Below are 18,498 nucleotides of genomic sequence, written 5' to 3'. Positions count from 1 at the left end.
GAAGGTTAGGTTTTGGATGTCTCAATGATCATTGGAAATATGACTCATTAGGGAAGATTACTCATTGAGGGGACAATGGGTTTATTACCATATCTGTGTGGTAGAAAAGAGGAGCGTGAGATGTTCTATCAGGGAGTAGGATCAGCCTGTTGGCAGCAAAAGTCACAATACATCTTACTTCAATGGAGAACCGGTTGAGACAATTTCCAACTACATGGATTACACCCCCAGCCAGAGCGGTGATTGAGAGACACATCTGTCAGGATCGTTACACAGCCAACTCTGACTCCACAGTGAGAGGAGAGGTGGGAGTTTTGACTTGGTTTCAGCACTCATGTTTCAGCCTCCTCAAAGGTCCCTCAGCCATTACATTACCTAGCTGTGTTTCTCCACCTAATCTGTCTTCGTGAGGATGGGCTAATCAGTGTGAGGTGAACTCTGACCTTACTGCGCTGGTTGTCTGAGGCCTGCTAGTTAATTACCACCCCAGTGATCATAATAGGAGGTCTAACCACAAGCAGCAGATAAGCCCTGGCCTGGCCCCCACGTCACAGTAGACAGAGGCCCCAGGTGTGGGGACGAGGACGACGGGCCTATGTAACGGGAGACCCCCAGTGATTAACCCTCATAAGCTAGGAGGCAGGGTCGCCTCATGTTAAACAACATAACCATGTTGACACACGGGTAACCTAACGAAATTAGTTGTATTATGGGTGGCAATGCATCATTACGGTCTTGCTCTGCTAGTGCGCTCAACTTGGATTTGAATCATTTTTGTGCTTATTGATACACACAATGTGTGTCACTGATACACACTATGTGTGTCACTGACACACACAATGTGTGTCACTGATACATACTATGTGTCACTAATATTACCGTCTACCTTCTTTGTGTTTGTTCATTCACTCAGTAGGGAAGGTGGTTCGTTTTATGGTCGTAACACATCGTTCAATGCAGGGATGTGTAGAAACCACAGCAGTTTAGTTTGGATGGAAGCCTTAGAAAAACAGAAATGATCAATCTCTCTTGGAAATGCTGGCCACTGCAACAGAAATGATCAGATTGTTGCCTCAGTCCCAGTTTGTCTACATGATGGAAGAGACTTAGTTCACGCAGAGTACATCTCTTTGCATATGGCGTACATTGGGACATTGACTTTTGTGGACATATCCCAAAGGTACATAGAAAGAAGTGTTCAAGGACATAAATGCTAAGAATTGGAGTAGTTGATCATTTGTACTGTTTTTATCAGCACATTATAACTGAATACTTTTCATGTAAACAAGGGATTTTTAAACTTCGGTTACCATCTTCCAACGACCCAATTAAAGAAATGGTGCATTTATAGATGTATTCTCATAACTCGTAACCCACTTCGCCCATGGCCACTGGGTCCTGGCACACAGTTTAAAGGAATAAACAAAGACTTGTAATGACTGTGTCATGTAACCTGTGTGAATGAACTAGTCTCATGGTTTTCGATTCGTTCTCTCTCCTCTGCAGATCACCCAGCTAGACCCAGCCTCGTCTTTACTGGAGGCCAAGCTTTTCCCTCAGGAGACCCTGTTCCTGGAAGCTAAAGAGTAGGACTGCCTGGCTGTGGTGGTGGGACTGGCTGGAAGAGTAGTGAAGAGCTCTAGCATGGTCCCAGTGGGTCTACAGAGACCGACCACCCTCTCACACAGATGTGAACTCTTAAACACACAATACACAACATACAGTACACTACTTAGACACAAACACCCCCACAAAACCCACACGTAAGGGTCTCTGCTCTCGGCCTGTGCATCATACATGATTGCCTAGTGTACACGTATGTACAGAGAAGCAACCACAAGCACACAGCCAAACTCTTTCGCCCCTCACTTAATTGCAGTGTCATGGTTTTCTCTGCCCACACTCTTACAGTATGATCAAGGATATTAAAAATTGACTTTTGAGTAGAAGAACAGCATCACGGACAAGGACTTCCCGCTACAGTACGGCTGCTATTTTAGACGTGGTGTTTCAATAAAGTAAACAAAAAAAAGCAAAGAGACATTTCCTGGAGAACGCTGGACTATCTCATCTCCACCTCTGCATTTGGCTTGTACCCTCTTTGCTCCCTCCACCCCCATGCACCTCCATGCACCCAGCCAGTGACGGACCCCCCCTGCCCCCATCCAACCCGACCATCACAAGCAGCCAAAGAGGCTCAATGTTCCTGATCTGCAACCCTCCTGCTCTGCTCCGACCAGCCTGGTTTTAATTTCAAAAGGCTCCACAACCAACTGTTCCTCCTTTATTTTTCTTGATCCTTTTTAAGTTTGATGCTGTTTTAGTTTGATATACATTATATAAAATATATATGAACATGCATCTGTCTGAGCCAGCACTCTCTTGAAATGCACACAGACACACACGTCGGTTGACATTTTATATTATTCTTGAGGCCTTAATTGTTTTTTTTCTTCTAATTTATCTTAATACAGATTTGACAGGGAACATTTTGAGGAGCAGGATAGGCTATTAATTTTGTACATTTCACTTGGCACATTATTTATAGTATTACATTTATTTTGCGCCTTTGTTTTTACCATTGGGCATGTTCCTATGCTTAGATGTTGCTGACACATGACAGGTCTAACACACCTGGATAGATATTTTAAGTGTCAGCTAACCACATGTTGTAGCAATCTGTCAGTCGACGATGACGTGGCATGCAACCATTGGTTGTTGCGTCGCCTCACCTTAGCTGTGGAACGCGCCCATTATGATTTCAGGGTTTCTGTCATTGAGTCATCAGCAAACTTTCTATTCCATATTAAAGCTGTTATATTATTTATGCCATTTGTCTATTTGGCCAGTAGGCTGTCCCTGCCTGAAAGATATATGAATAAGAGTTTTTGTGTTTGACTGGACTGTGTACGTCTGCATGCTGTACTCAATTAGCGAACATGGTGAGCTTCCTGTGTAAAAACCAGGCAGGGGATAAGACTACATTATCATTTCCACTAAAATGGTAAATACTAGTTTGCTTTTCCTGGGGAAAGTTATTTGCCTCGTTGTCTTGTTTTACAGCAATATTTTCCAGGCATCTGGTATTATCTGCCACAAAGGCTAATTTTCTCAGTTCAGCAATGAGCTTATAGGCTTATCTCTCCATCTGCAAGGGAGTTATTTTTGACAGTAAAAGCCAAAGTTTAAGCCGGCACAGTGGGCCCAACAGTAGAGCCCTCATTTTTCACTGAGAACTTTTATCAAAAGATGCAGGTTTCAGGAATCAGGATTAGTACTCTCAATACATGCCTCTAATGAAATGACCAGAATAGATTTGGTGTTATTTCTGGCATTCTTTTTTTTCTCATTTGGGTGGAGGGTCAGTCATTAAGGTGGAACAGGACCTCATGCAGTGGGTTTCAGAACAGGAGAATGTGCAGTGGATTTCAGAACAGGAGAATGTGCAGTGGGTTTCAGAACAGGAGAATGTGCAGTGGGTTTCAGAACAGGAGAATGTGCAGTGGGTTTCAGAACAGGAGAATGTGCAGTGGGTTTCAGAACAGGAGAATGTGCAGTGGGTTTCAGAACAGGAGAATGTGCAGTGGGTTTCAGAACAGGAGAATGTGCCGTGGGTTTCAGAACAGGAGAATGTGCAGTGGGTTTCAGAACAGGAGAATGTGCAGTGGGTTTCAGAACAGGAGAATGTGCAGTGGGTCATTTTGAAATATGAAAGTCCAGAAAATCTTAATCTTCTTGGCATATTGTGTGCATCTGACCCTTGGAGGGAAAATAATCTCTCTATCCTGAAGGCAAATTCAGCCCTTTGCAACATTCCCACCACATTCTTGGTTCTCACGCAAGGAATTTGAATGTTTAATGTGTTCATTCAGTCAGACTTCCCCAGGCTGCTGTGTGTGTGCCTGGTGAGACCGAGCTGAGCATGCGTCAGTTGGTCCTCTTCACAACCTGATCTGACACCCTGTCAGTAACTTACTGCTCAAAAGAGACACACAGCATTCTAGCCCTCATTTGAATTATCCAGGTTTATACATAGAAAAAGGTGTAGGACCTTAATTTGATCACCCTGTTGCAGGAGTACTTTAAATTGTGTAGTGTATTTTAGGTTTATGCTTCCGAAGTTTGTAATTTCCACTTTAAAATTTCGGACTTGATTTTCCCTTACGAAAAATGTTTCAACCTCTACAAAAAAAATGTTATTAAATGATGATCCACTTAATTCACATTTTCTGTTGCTGCAGGATGATTTTCCCGCTGTAGCAAACTGGCTCAAATTAAGATTCTACATATGTAAACGGATTCAAGTGATTTAGCTAGTCATTACTATTTCCAATGTTTCAGAAACTGATGGTGAGTACTAGGAGTGACCAGTTCACTTCACAGCGGAGTCTGAACAGGGTCTGCCATGTACAGGATGTGGCTGCAGATTTCTAAGGTTATTAATCACTGGTACATTATCCACTCTATTTGTTCTCTTGATTTGTGACATTTTGGTGACTTCCTGATACCCTGGCAATACTAATAACTGCCACAGGTAAATTGGGAATGCACGAGGGAAGTTTTAAGGTCCCACAATTCTTGACTTGTGGAAAAAAGGTCAAATGTAGATTTTGAATTAAAGGAGTTTGCTGCAATGTCAGAAGTGGGCATGTCCAGTTTACAGAGTTACTTATTTTAACCCAGAGTGCCATCATGGTTGTAAAAGTATGGAATCCTCAACAGAGCTTAAGGTAGAGGAGAGTTCACTGGACGGTAAGGATTTCATTGAACATGAGCTGGGTTCACATAAGCAAGAGAAGTGCATAGTTCTTGTCAGTCCTTCCCCAGGGAACTATGTGGATTGTGCAACTCCTCTGATGTGTGATATTACAGTTTCAATCATTGAATGGTTCACTAATGCACTTGGGCATCTCTTTTGTACAGCTGCAACTAATGATGATGATGCAGTCGGAAATGCCTATTGGATATTATTTTTCTCAACTTGATCAAACTTGTCACCTGATTTTTTTTTTTTTTACTGCTAGACTTGCAATATGTTCTGTTAAAGATTTTTATTTCAGAGGATTGGTTGGTTAATGTATTGATGTGTACGTGGTTAATGAAAACCACTTCACTAAATTATTTGTCTGTAAAGGTCTAAGTTTTTAGGTGCCATTATAGTCCCCAGGACATCTGTTCTCAAGCATAATTTAGCAGTTAACTGAGGGACAACCTTTAAGACACGGTGATTGAGACATTCAAAGATGCTGGCCGTCACTCAGCCTCATCTTTAAGTAAAGCCACCGCTGTTAAAACTCACATTTTGAGAATGTGGCTGTGTGACAATGGACTTATTCTCTGGCTTCCTGTGGCACAGATTCACTGGTGGCAACATCAGGTGCTGACTTTATTATTCCCGAACAAAAGGGAAGCGTTCAATAATGTTTAACCAGTCTTCCAGGGTCAAGAATGTTGGCCCCTAGTGAGGGAACAGAATTCCTGATGCAAGTGATCTCTCCTTTGAAGTAAGATGTGATCCCACAGCATCCAGCATTTTAAATCCACTCACCCAGCGATGGAGGGATCCCAGACTAAACTAACCTGGAGGGTCACTCAACGTTTACTTTCTCAGAGATGTTGGCACTCAATGAGCGCCAAAGAAACAATCTATGCAGCTTAAACTGTTGGGCACAAAAGGGGGCTCATTTCTCTCTGGGTTTCTTCTTCAATAAGAGAGAGCGAGAGAGTGTGTGTGTGTGTGTGTGTGTGTGGTGTGTGTGTGATGGAAAGTGAGTAAGGGAGATGGAGGAGGTGTCAGAATCGCAGCATAGCATCAGAAGATGTATGATTACTACGGTTTAACAGCCTTATGATGATCCTGTCATTTGTCTAATACCCCACCCATAATGCCATAAAGTTATATTCATTTAAGTCAATTTAGCTTTTGGCTCATGAAAGTATAAAGGTGGTGATATTCAAACTTATGGAAATGCTAATAGTTGTGAAAAATCAACAAAAATATATTATATATACTATAAGAAAAGTAGCTAGGTAGAACACAAATCAGTGACCTACATATTTATTTTATATGCAGTGAATGCCTATAGAACTACATGCATACTATATATTGGACCATTAAACACTCAAAGATATGATTAAATCAAGAGCCCCTAGCAATAAAATTCAAGTCTGTTTTTCTATTGAAATTAAGAGAACTTATATAAACAAATGTATCAGTTGCCTTTTATTTACTTCAAATTGAATTAAATTATTTTATTTACCTCTTGATGACACCATTAAGCGTATGCAGGCCAATAGGCTATGAAAATAATATGAATGAAAGCGTTTTTATGAAGTGTTGTCCTTTTAGGTAAATTAAACAGGGAAGTTGAACTATTTTGGACAACAGACTATTTCGAATGCAATTACAAACATAGGCACAACTACAATTTCCTACGTTTAACATAAAATTATTATTATTATTATTTACATATTGTTTTCATGTAGCCTAGTTTGGACTGTAGCCTTCATCAATATGTTCCGTTTTTAGGACGTTTTAATTTGTATAGAATATAATAATTACAGCCTCCGTCTCCGTAAACCACAGGGTACGCATAAATGATGCCATGTCCTATACTAAGACTTAGTGGTAGCTTTTGCGATTATAATGTTTTTAGTTATTTTTATCCATCACTAAAACCATGAGATAGTGAAAGGTGTTATGTAGAGCGTGATTTTAATATAGCGTATTTCTGACTGCACGAATAACCAACCATGCTGCATTTTAAAATAAACTATATAGGCGCATACAACAGGAGACAATCTGTTTTTGTTTCCCTCGTGTAAATTGGCATCATGAGAAACGTTGTGTGGTCTAATATAGCCTTTCAGCTTATTACAAGAGCTGAAATTCTGACAATTGTGAATTCTCGTCAATAATTTCCGCTCTTGTAATAAACGATAAGGCAATAATAATGATCAAAGCCCACTCACCACCAGGCCTATAGGTGATGTTCGCATTTTTGTAATTGTAGTAAATTGGTAATAGATTAAACTCAAATGAACTCTTAATTGACTTGTTATGGTGTTATTATGGGTCATAAAGTCATAACATCCGGCTAAACGTTAGGTTTGATTAAAAGGCTACAATTCAACAGGCTATAATTGCAACGACATGGAACATTAATTTATTTAACGATTCCCACATCCATTTATATGCTATTTTTTTTGTTAAACGCGAAAGAAAAAAAACTTCAACCTGTGGCATTTGGATTATCATGCCCTCGAATAAAGCATTAAACAGGGCTAAAGGGGTTTGAATGGGAGTAGTGGCGTGCGAAGTAAAGCAGAGTAATTATTGCTTCAGAATTGTGTTCTTTTTCTTTTTGAACAAGGTCTTGAGGACAGCCACACTTGGAACCGACGCGGTTGTGACATTTAGGAGGCCAGTCTTTGTACTGAACATTTCAAGTTTAAAAAACAAGGCCAATTGAAGCGGCAGAGCTCAAAGCCCAGACCATTGTAGCAGAACACATTGAGTTTTGATTGGGGACAATGGTGTTTCTCAAATTTCGAGCAAAAACCCATACTCCATCTGTGATCTCAATGAACGACCATTCATAGGCTACCTTCTTTTCTGTGCCATTCGTTTGCAAAGGAGGCAGATGTGGAAGGATAGCGTTTGCATTTTAATTGGCTGTGCGTACCCAACACACACACACACACACACACACATTTAGGTACTCTAAAACTGTGTTAAACATTTTACAATTGAACGTGTGGAATAGCTGTATATTAATAGCTTGATTACTTTTATTGACATTCTTATATGCACACTGTTGTCATTATTGTAGCCTACTACATACGTATGAAACATATCAAATTAATCTCCTGAATAATTGTAGCCAACTCTATTTAAAGTGAGTCATGACAAGCACTGCCAACCTGCCTTGAGGACAGAAGAAACGGCCGGGCTTTGGGGGAAAGGTACATGCATGTGTGCGTGATGCATGCACTGAGAGGTGGGGAAAAGGTTTGGCAAAGAGACCTTAAAAATTCATATGCGGTGTCGGGGTTTAGAAATGCGTGTTGTTCCATCAGTCAAGAGTGGGAGAGAAGGACTTTCAGGCTCAAGTGTTTGTTGAGGAACTGCGACCTTCCACATATTCTCGGAGAAATACAGCAATGTCGGTATCTTCCATTGAGCCTATTGGCCTCATTGTTTTCAAGAGTAGTCCGTGAGTTATGGGTAAACTAGACTATCCTCATCTTCCAAGTTTTGGATATCAAAATCGACCTAATCGTTTTTTACTGGGGTAGCCTGTAAGGTTTGATATAGCCAAACTATTTCAGGGAATATACATTTGTGGGCAATATAGCTTTACCTTACAGTAATAAATATAACGTTTTTTTTCTGGAGTTATTTCAAGGTTGCGAACTACAATGTCTTCAAGGAAATGCAACCAATTCGCTTGAACTCCATCATCATTGCCAGAGCCTCGTGTGAACTAGAGGTTAACAGCGTAATGAGCACTTGGTGAGTAGATGAAGCGTGTAAATACGAACTGGTTTTCCCAAACCCTGTGCCTCTTACACCTTGTATAACTGCTACTCTAACCTCTGTCTCTGTTAATAGACTATGCGATTTCATCGGGAGACCCCGGGAGGCAATCCGTGTCCAGCCGTGCTCAGGCAGGGCAGCAGCAACGAAAGAGGTCGCTCAAATACCTCACCAGGGTGCTGCGGCAGCAGAAACATGCTGCTACATATGTTGGGTCAAGCACTCCCTTTGTGACTGCCTAAAATGGTGTAAAAACCCAGTCATCTGTAGCCTTTCTTAAAGAAATGAAAGCCTCTCATGGGTTTTTGAAGCATAGGCCTAATGAACTGTTCAAAGAATGTTGAATTTCTTAAGTGCCCACAGTCACGTTTTAATTGCGCTGGGGCATTTAATTGGAAACCATGAGAGAACACTGATAATGTTTCATGGTAGGCCTATCCAGGCATGAATTATATTTTTATAAACTACCATATTAACTCACTTTATTAAAGCTGTTATTTTTCCAACTTATTTATATTTCCGACCAAAAGAATTGTCCATGTTTGTCGGCTAGTCGCCTAAATGCCTAATTCTTGTTAGATTAATGCCTCCAAATAGGTAATTTGTTGTGCCTGCGTTTTTTAGGATGTTGAGCTTTATCCTCAATCTATTAATCAACAAACTTTGTTCAACATTGACCATAGGTGACATCAACTCCATCTCAATGTTTATATATTGGGCTACGCCACCCCGTGATTTATTGTAATGAAGTTTTCATGCGTGTGAGATTGCTGCCGAGATAATTAGTTTGAATGTCAAAAATATATAGTTTAATGTCGTCTCTATTAGGTAATTAAAGGTGCAGATGACAGCGGCGGGGGAAACAGATGGCATTTGCTTACTGTGGTTCATAGGTAAACAATGAGAAGAGCGGCAGGTCCGCGTGCTGGAAACGCAGCGCGCGGACGGAGTGCAACATGCACCCCTAGTCGAGGCGACCAGAAAAGCCCTATCCTAAATGTGGAAAGGTGCTCAGGGTTACAGAAGTACAGGTTATGATGTTTTAGTTTGTTGTTGTGTTTCGCAGCCCTGTTCTGTAAATATAAACCCACATTCGTTATAATACATTGAATGCAGTGTCCCACGTGGGCAGGTGAAATGTTTAGCCGGTCTGTATTTGTATATTATGAGGGTTATTGCTAAATGTTCCCAGAGAGGGGGGGATGCAATGTTTGGTTTTCTGCAGTCAATGAATATTACTGTGAAATTACAGAAGTTGGTGCCAATAAAACATAACACTCAACATTGCATGATCCACAAGCCATAGTTCAGAAGAAAACATGATTGCCTTTGCATAGTCCTACATTTCACGTTCTTGGTAGTGCTATTTACCTTAGTTTATCAGTCTTGTGCCATTGAACATAGTTATTGGAGTCCACTAAATAAAGTTATTGAATTGATGCACTCGAATGAACATTTCATATAAGTCCTTTAAATATGTACATTATTTAATCGATCCCTATCGTTAGATATAGCCTATTCCTCCTTATTTCAATAAATAGTTTGTACAAAGTTAAAATGGCCTGGTTGGTGAGAATTGCGAAGTTTTGTCCAATGTATCAACCATACCTACATCATTTAAAAATGTGATTGTAGGCATTGGTCAACGAGAGCATGGATCCACAGGCACGATCAGGATCCCAAGTTCAGCCTGGAGTGACATCGGACGGCTGCAACATCATCACCGGGTATCCATGCATGGTCAGCAACCTCCAACAAGTTAGTATGCTATATCACCTGCAAACTGGTCGTCCAAAAGTAGCCTACAAATTAGAAATCTTGATATTTTGTGAGAAAAATGTAAACAGTTCAATGCACACTAATAAAAGTTGAATAATGAGTTCATATAGGCTAAATTGGAATTCATTAGTCATGTTCAATTATTGCAACTTTTTTTAAATAAAGTCTCCGAAAATGTGTGATAATAGTAATCATTATAATCATAATAATCGTAATAAAGTTATTGCATTATCATTATCACTTAATTTGTGTAAACAACGATTGATTGATTATCGGATTGTCCGTGTCGTTTTAAATGATTCAATCTAAAAATAGTAATATCATATGAATGAAACAATCAACACACTTTTCTTATCAACATCTACGACTAATAGCAAATAGAAATCAGCTTGATTGCAGGAAAATAGAGGGTAGGCATATACACCAATTTAAAACAATGCGGTCTTCAAATTTCGAGCTCGTTGTAAAAAGGATTTGTTTAGCCTATGAACTCAGAAAGGGTTAATCGTTTTTTCTCCATTTGATTTATGTATGTTGAATGTATTTGGTAGCTATGTGCTTGAATTTAAATATTGTATAAACAAAAATATATATTATTATTATTATTATTATAAATAATATTAATACAAATAAAAAAACTTTCAAATGAAACGAAAATGATGTTGGTTCATTGCTTGCTGAGGACATAAAGAGTATTTACTGCTTTGGGATATACTTTTAGACAACATGGTTTCTATAGGCCTAGATATTGTTTTCCTAAATATAACCGCACTAACGTTTTTGTTGTATTTATTTTACATAAAATAAGTAGCAAATGGATGTAGCTAAGGGTCCGGCTTGCCTCAACTGAATCGCATAATGCATGTCCATGAGTAGCAATAAAATAGTGTTATAATCTGGATTAGGCCTATCATTGTACAATGAAAACACTTACTACGTCACTTTTGTAAAACAAATACGTTTCTATTGTTATTATAAAAAGTTGGGTTTTATTTAGATGATAAAGACGTTATTTTCCAACTCCATGCTCAACATTCTACCAACAATTGCATAGCATAGGCTAGTCTATTTGAATCAATATGTAAATGTCACTTACCTTGTGATTTGACAGAATTAAAAGGGCAGTGACGTCAGTGAGACTTTAATTATTGTCTGTCTCGAAAAAGGTGTAAATAAAATTGAAGGATCTATAACGGCTTTTTATACACGTAAGACACGTGATGCACAATATCATGAAAATTGATCAAGCAAATGAATATAGATAAACTTCAGATAGCCTAGGCCTATTGAATTATTGCCTGAAAATGTCTCTATTGAGAAAAGTGCATTTCATTTGATCTTGGGAATCTTTTCCCATAATATTTCCCATAATAAATATGACTTAATTGAAAATCTAGTTCCATTTGTTTTGAAATTCGAGTTTGTTAAAAAATAATGTATTTTAGCTCTGCAGGATCCCATTCAGATTCTAAACACTTGTTATTTGAGAAAGAACTCTGGTGGACACAGTAGAAAAGGGGACAAGCCAATCAGATTGCACCTTCCCCGTTTGGCCAATGACAGGCGCCACATTGTTGTCAAATTTGTCTAATGAAAACGTAGGAGCAACAATGGAGAGAGAGAGGATCTGTATCTAGTGGCAATCTGTTGAGTAAGTTAGTGTCTCACGCTGGTGCGAGTATAGCAACCTCGGCTCATTTTGGTGAAATTAAGTTAAACAGGGGAGAGCACTCATTTCTGCAAGTCTCTTGGATTTCTCCTCGTAAATGACACGTTTAAAGTTCTATTTCTGTATATATTGTTGCAGAGATCATCAAGTATTGACAGGTTGCACGTTTTTATACCTCATTAGCGTAAATTGACAAACAGGTCCTTTATCTTGGTGAAGCTTTAGGTGAGGCTACATTCTGTTCTCTTCAATGGACAGAAAACACCGGTAGAAGATTACTTAATAAGTTGTGCAGATATGTTGAAAACTATTCAGCTGTTGTGAACAATCATCGATACATCATCGCGTTACTTTTTTCCAATTGATAGTAGATATTGGTCAGCGACAGGACATGGATCTGAGACCAGAGCTCTCCACAGCGCCGTCAGGATCTCAGGTCCACCCTGGAGCCGGAGGGTCTGTCAACATCCCCGTCTCCATGGCCAGTAGCCTCCTGCGGGGTCCGATGCTATATCGCACAACGGAGAAGTATCCTCGCACCCCGAAGTGCGCCCGCTGCAGGAATCATGGCGTGGTATCTGCGCTGAAGGGCCATAAACGTTATTGCCGCTGGAAGGACTGTATGTGCGCCAAATGCACCCTAATCGCCGAGAGACAGCGCGTCATGGCGGCACAAGTGGCTCTCCGTCGACAACAAGCTCAGGAGGAGAACGAAGCCCGGGAGCTGCAGCTCCTGTATGGGACAGCAGAAGGGCTAGCTCTGGCGGCCGCCAACGGCATCATACCACCTCGTCAGAATTATGAGGTCTTTGGTTCTGTCAACAACGAAAGTAACTCAGGTGAGTGGATTTATAGATTATCCTGCTCAGATTAGCCTGCTCATAAACATGAATAGGCCTAAATATTGGTGGAAGGTTGGTCAAGGTTGTTTTGTGCGTAAATCCTGTGGATAAGCATGTGCTTTGCTTTTGGTAACTTTGAAGAGTAATGTAAAGGACCCTGATAGAGAAATAATGTTCTGATGTGAAGAGGAGAAATTGGCATTTAATTTACCAAACTGTCAGGTTAATGTGAAAGTCTTGGTAATGGTAACAATATCAAACGTAGCCTATTAGGCCGCCTCTTTAATTTGAGTGACATCAACATCTCATCGATTCGTTTTTTATGTATCTGTTTCAGATTTAAGAATGCAGAAGTATGAATTGTTTCCGAAGTCTCAAATGTCGGCATCAGTGACCCAGCAGCAGATGTTGGGAAAATCGGTTTCCACTGACAGCGAACCAGGAATCTCCTCCCCAGACGCGCGTCATGGCTCTGGCTCTGGCTCTGAGAATGGAGACGGAGAGTCGTTCATCAGCTCTCCTGTCTCCAAGGCTCTGAAAGACGGAGAGGACACCCCGGGTTCGATTAGCCCCCTAGGTTCTGACTCGGGTTCGGAGACCGACAAAGATGATCAAGAACCCTCCCCATCATCGGCCGCATCCAGGCAAATGAACCCAATCGACATCTTGACCAGAGTGTTCCCCAGCCACAAGCGCAGTGTTCTGGAATTGGTTCTACAAGGCTGCGGGAAAGACGTGGTGCAGGCCATCGAGCAAATTCTCAACAACAGTGGACAAGCCAAGGCCCCCGAGCAGGTGTGGACAGCAGAACGCATACTCCAGAGCGCACAGCCTCCCCTCTCATCCACTCCAAGGCCCATGTTACCGGGAGCCATGACGCTGAGCAACCGCTCCGCCTTCTCTCCACTGCAGCCAAACGCGCCACACTTTGGCGCTGATCCCAGCACCTACCCCCTGAGCACTCATCTAGGACTAAACCCCTTACGTCTGGCCTACTCGGCCCACAGCAGAGGGCTCACCTTCATGACACCCTACTCCACCACGGGGTTGATGCCAACTCTGGGCTTCAGGCCGCCCATGGACTACGCATTCAGTGACCTCATACGGGACAGGACACTCTTGCACAAGGACCAGGGGTACACCAATGGGCTGTACAGGCCCCTCGGCAACAACAACACAGACAAACCGTGAGACTGAGAATGTACAATGTGTCATGAACTCAGTCGTGTTGGGACTATGATTTAAGTGGACACATTCAGAGAGGGACACTGTATTTGTAGCCACAAGTGTTGAATGTTATGGAGAGATCAGTAACGTGTTTGGCTATTGCACTGCTGTACATAATGCTTTGCTTTTAGTCGGTTTGCTTGCCCAAAATGGCATCGGAAACCAAGGTCACTTATATATAACTTTGTTTTCTTAGAGATAGACTATTATTCCTTATACATATGTATTGCTATAAATCCCCCGCCAAGTGTGTAACCTGAAAATATCTAGTCAAAGTATTTTGTCTGAAAATATTACTTAAAGGGGTTGCAATTCCCGAAAAACGGACAGGCAAACTATTCATCACACCATAATGTATGCAGTCGCATTATAATCGAGTGCATATATGGAGAAGATACAAATTCTAACTTCGATATGATTCCTGTAAATTGTGGGGTTTCGATATTGAAAAAGTGTTCGCAACCCAAATTCACTTTCAAATAAAAGTGGGTTGTTTGATGATCCTGGTGCAATTGTTGCTTTTACCTTTTCATTCCGAGTAATTCTTTTCTGGAAGAAAACATCCAACCTTACTAACGAATTATTACTCACTATTTTTTAGTAGCATACATCCATGCTTAAAACACGTTTAAGTGGGGTGTCTTCAATTATTACCATAACGTGTAAATTACTGACGTTGAACATTTAAAAACGGAAGCTTAATTGTAAAACTATTGATGTATTGGCATTCCTTTTCTGACTTAGTTTAATTGTTTCTCCAACAGTACAGTGTATATTGAATTTGATTATATAAGATTATTATATTACAGTTGACTTTACCTGTGTACTTGACCCATCATTTATCAGCTACAACCGTTCTTCTCTATTTTGTGAAATTGCATTTTTTTGTCCTGCAAAGTCTATTGCTTTTCTGTCACAAGCTGTACCGTCTCATGTGGAATTGCTGGAAATAAATGTTATTTTATACAAAATGATTTCCAATTATTTCTAGGCACTAATATTGCATTTATTTACACACACACACACACACACACACACACACACACACACACACACACACACACACACACTTAATATTAGGCTATTGTTATTAGCCTATTATTTGCAGTAATTATATAGTGCTTATAAGAATATGTAGCCTTAACTTTTATCGTGCAGAAAATTGTCTTGTCTTATCAGTACAATATTGTCATTCTCCATTTAGCCTTTATTCGTTTATGATGATCGTATAGATTTATAGACTCAGTCTTTGGAAACGGAAAAACACAGGGAACTGGCAGAGCACACATTCATTTAGGAATTAAAAGTCCACAACACTTGGAATATGATGCTGTAGAAACATATCTCTCGCTCGCCAGAATCGAAGTGTTTACTCACGCCAGACAAATACTGTATAACAAAGTATTTGACAGTGTGCCTTCATAATGCCAAACGGAAAACGAAACCCAACACCTATTGAGAGGCCCCTTATTCCACATTGCATTGCTTTGATAGCTTTAATTGAACTGGAAATAAATGACCTCTGTTATTAGATCAATTCCTTTGAATTAACATCTGTCCATTGATTATATGTACAGAATAAGAATAAATGTTCAATAGACTTAGGCCATATTCGATGACAAACAATTCCAATATGTTTCATAGGTCTACATCTTGACCCAATTAAATGTTCCCTTTTAATTTGATATTATCTGTTTTTTTTTCATTTGCTTTTATACAATGTACAATGTTTAAAGTGCATACAATGATACTCTGTGTCAAAGCATATTCCATACATCAAACAGCAATTATGTAAACATGGTAGACTTTTGTTTTATTATAGACATGGCTTGGTTACATCTGATCATCGTTAGCCAGAGCGGAAAGCTCTGTGAAACCGTTTAGCAGACTAAGGCCAGAGCAGTCATGCTACAATGGTTTACGGTCCAATGCAGCCGTTCTTATCTCAATATCAGATATTTTCTGGGTAACAATTAAGTACCTTACTGTAATTGTTTACAATTAAACTGGTCAAAAAGAAACGAGAAGAACTTCTTAGCATAGAGCAATATCTCAAGCAAGAATTCTGCTAGGACTGTCTGGGAGTGGACTGGGTGGGGAGGGGAATCCTGAAAATGATTTGTTATTGGCAGAGAGGTTTGGGACTCTCTTTCTTATTGGTCTATTAACTAATTTACTGCATGATGATGTCACCATGGAAGGCCAAAACGTAATCCCACCTAAACAGGCTGAAATGTCAAAACAGCACTGTAAGCTTTTAGGGAGATGACCAGCCAGTCACTCAGTTCAAGTTCAAATGTGAGAGACCTCTTTGAAATTTAGGCAGCTACATAACTCCATATCTGGGCCCATATTCAATAGGTAACTGCATACCTTGGCCCTGCCATTGTTGAATCACTCCCTTCGATGGTACAGCATTTGATAGGTGTAAGCCCCATGTCAGTCACTCCACCTGGCCTTCTAGCAGGCTTAGGTGGAGCTACTACCATATTGCTCAAACACATGCAATCCTTTCAGATCAGCAAGGGGTACTCAACAACGGCAGAAAAAAAGGAGCAGGTTATTGATTTGGGATTCATCCCTGTATACAGCCTATGTGACTAACTGGTGTCTGCAGTTCTCTCAGCTGTGCAAGTGAGAGGACAGTAAATCCAGGAGTGGGCAGAAAACATCAGATCTGAGAATGCAGTTCAATGCATATAGCCTACATACACTGTGTCACTAGAAGTTTTCTCTCTTTTCTTTTTTTAATAAGAATTAAATAAAGTCACATTTATGTCTTGACCTAGTTTTGATGCATTATGTTTGAGTACTCTGTGACCTCTCAAACTTTAGTGAAGCAGACAGTGATGTCGTACCTAGTGTACCGAATGCTGTATCGGATTTGGCCTGTCATCCTCCATCTTCATCATCAAGTTGAATGCAGACAGGTAAAACGTTTGTTGTTGTCATGATTTCAGAACTTGTCTGACACCGGCTTCCGCTGTAAAAACAAAACAAACAACGAAAAAAAGTGGGTAAACTAAACTCTTATCGCTAGTCAAGGTGAAAAAAGGAACGCGTCCTATATTTCAATGCATTTTTCTGCGAAAGGTGTTTAAACTGTTGGGCAAAAAAGTCCGTCTCTATTTGTCTATCCTCTATTTTCTTTACAACAATACCACCTGGTGGTCAACTTGATAGCTAACAGTACCCATTTGCATCCCTACATTTTCTTTCTCTTACAGAACGTCAACACGCATTGCCATATATATATATATATATATATATATACACTGCTCAAAAAAATAAAGGGAACACTAAAATAACACATCGTAGATCTGAATGAATGAAATATTCTTATTCAATACTTTTTTCTTTACATAGTGGAATGTGCTGACAACAAAATCACATAAAAATTATCAATGGAAATCAAATGTAACAACCCATGGAGGTCTGGATTTGGAGTCACACTCAAACACTTAAATTGGAAGACCACACTACAGGCTGATCCAACTTTGATGTAATGTCCTTAAAACAAGTCAAAATTAGGCTCAGTAGTGTGTGTGGCCTCCACGTGCCTGTATAACCTCCCTACAACACCTGGGCATGCTCCTGATGAGGTGGCGGATGGTCTCCTGAGGGAAGCATCCGCCAACTCCTGGACAGTCTGTGGTGCAACGTAGCGTTGGTGGATGGAGCGAGACATGATGTCCCAGATGTGCTCAATTGGATTCAGGTCTGGGGAACGGGCAGGCCAGTCCATAGCATCAATGCCTTCCTCTTGCAGAAACTGCTGACACACTCCAGCCACATGAGGTCTAGCATTGTCTTGCTTTAGGAGGAACCCAGGGCCAACCGCACCAGCATATGGTCTCACAATGGGTCTGAGGATCTCATCTCAGTACCTAATGGCAGTCAGGCTACCTCTGGCGAGCACATGGAGGGCTGTGCGGCCCCCAAAATAAATGCCACCCCACACCATGACTGACCCATGTTGCAGGCAGCAGAACGTTCTCCACGGCGTCTCCAGACTCTGTCAGGTCTGTCACTTGCTCAGTGTGAACCTGCTTTCATCTGTGAAGAGCACAGGGCGCCAGTGGCGAATTTGCCAATCTTGGTGTTCTCTGGCAAATGCCAAACGTCCTGCACGGTGTTAGGCTGTAAGCACAACCCCCACCTGTGGACGTCGGGCCCTTATACCACCATCATGGAGTCTTTTTCTGACCGTTTGAGCAGACACATGCACATTTATGGCCTGCTGGAGGTTATTTTGCAGGGCTCTGGCAGTGCTCCTCCTGCTCCTCCTTGCACAAAGGCGGAGGTAGAGGTCCTGCTGCTGGGTTGTTGCCCTCCTACGGCCTCCTCCACATCTCCTTATGTACTGGCCTGTCTCCTGGTAGCGCCTCCATGCTCTGGACACTACGCTGGCAGACACAGCAAACCTTCTGCCACAGCTCGCA

The 18,498-nt window shown here is 40.8% G+C and overlaps 2 protein-coding genes across 5 annotated transcripts in view; both read left to right on the top strand.

Moving 5' to 3' along the window:
• LOC124037771 (FAS-associated factor 1-like) overlaps positions 1 to 2,903 on the top strand; it is a 95,042-nt gene extending 92,139 nt beyond the window's left edge. For both annotated transcript variants that reach the window (XM_046352804.1, XM_046352805.1), the window contains exon 19: positions 1,507 to 2,903. In XM_046352804.1, the coding sequence (XP_046208760.1) occupies positions 1,507 to 1,590 (84 nt within the window). In that variant the 3' untranslated portion in view covers positions 1,591 to 2,903. The remainder of the gene's footprint in view (positions 1 to 1,506) is intronic.
• Positions 2,904 to 8,733: 5,830 nt separating this feature from the next.
• LOC124037770 (doublesex- and mab-3-related transcription factor A2-like) lies at positions 8,734 to 15,017 on the top strand. 3 transcript variants are annotated; one of them, XM_046352801.1, is made up of 3 exons: positions 8,734 to 10,297; positions 12,356 to 12,826; positions 13,167 to 15,017. In XM_046352801.1, exons 1-3 carry the CDS (start codon positions 10,273 to 10,275, stop codon positions 14,018 to 14,020), a joined length of 1,350 nt encoding a protein of 449 aa, XP_046208757.1. In that variant the 5' UTR covers positions 8,734 to 10,272; the 3' UTR covers positions 14,021 to 15,017. The 3 variants fall into 3 exon arrangements, with proteins under 3 accessions (XP_046208757.1, XP_046208758.1, XP_046208759.1); XM_046352802.1 differs by lacking the exon at positions 8,734 to 10,297 and adding an exon at positions 11,863 to 11,969; XM_046352803.1 differs by lacking the exon at positions 8,734 to 10,297 and adding an exon at positions 11,976 to 12,212.
• Positions 15,018 to 18,498: the final 3,481 nt, after the last annotated feature.

Source organism: Oncorhynchus gorbuscha, linkage group LG06, assembly GCF_021184085.1.
Source record: "Oncorhynchus gorbuscha isolate QuinsamMale2020 ecotype Even-year linkage group LG06, OgorEven_v1.0, whole genome shotgun sequence".
In the NCBI taxonomy this organism is placed as follows: domain Eukaryota; kingdom Metazoa; phylum Chordata; class Actinopteri; order Salmoniformes; family Salmonidae; genus Oncorhynchus; species Oncorhynchus gorbuscha.
Note: the sequence above shows the minus strand (reverse complement) of the source record. Positions and strands in the feature narration are given on the sequence as shown.

Excerpts from the sequence above, each read along its gene's own strand:
- LOC124037770 (XM_046352801.1), top strand. The coding sequence starts at position 10,273 with ATGCATGGTCAGCAACCTCCAACAA. Across the intron at positions 10,298-12,355 it reads TGGTCAGCAACCTCCAACAA|TAGATATTGGTCAGCGACAG; the intron begins GTTAGTATGCTA and ends TCCAATTGATAG. Across the intron at positions 12,827-13,166 it reads CAACAACGAAAGTAACTCAG|ATTTAAGAATGCAGAAGTAT; the intron begins GTGAGTGGATTT and ends TATCTGTTTCAG.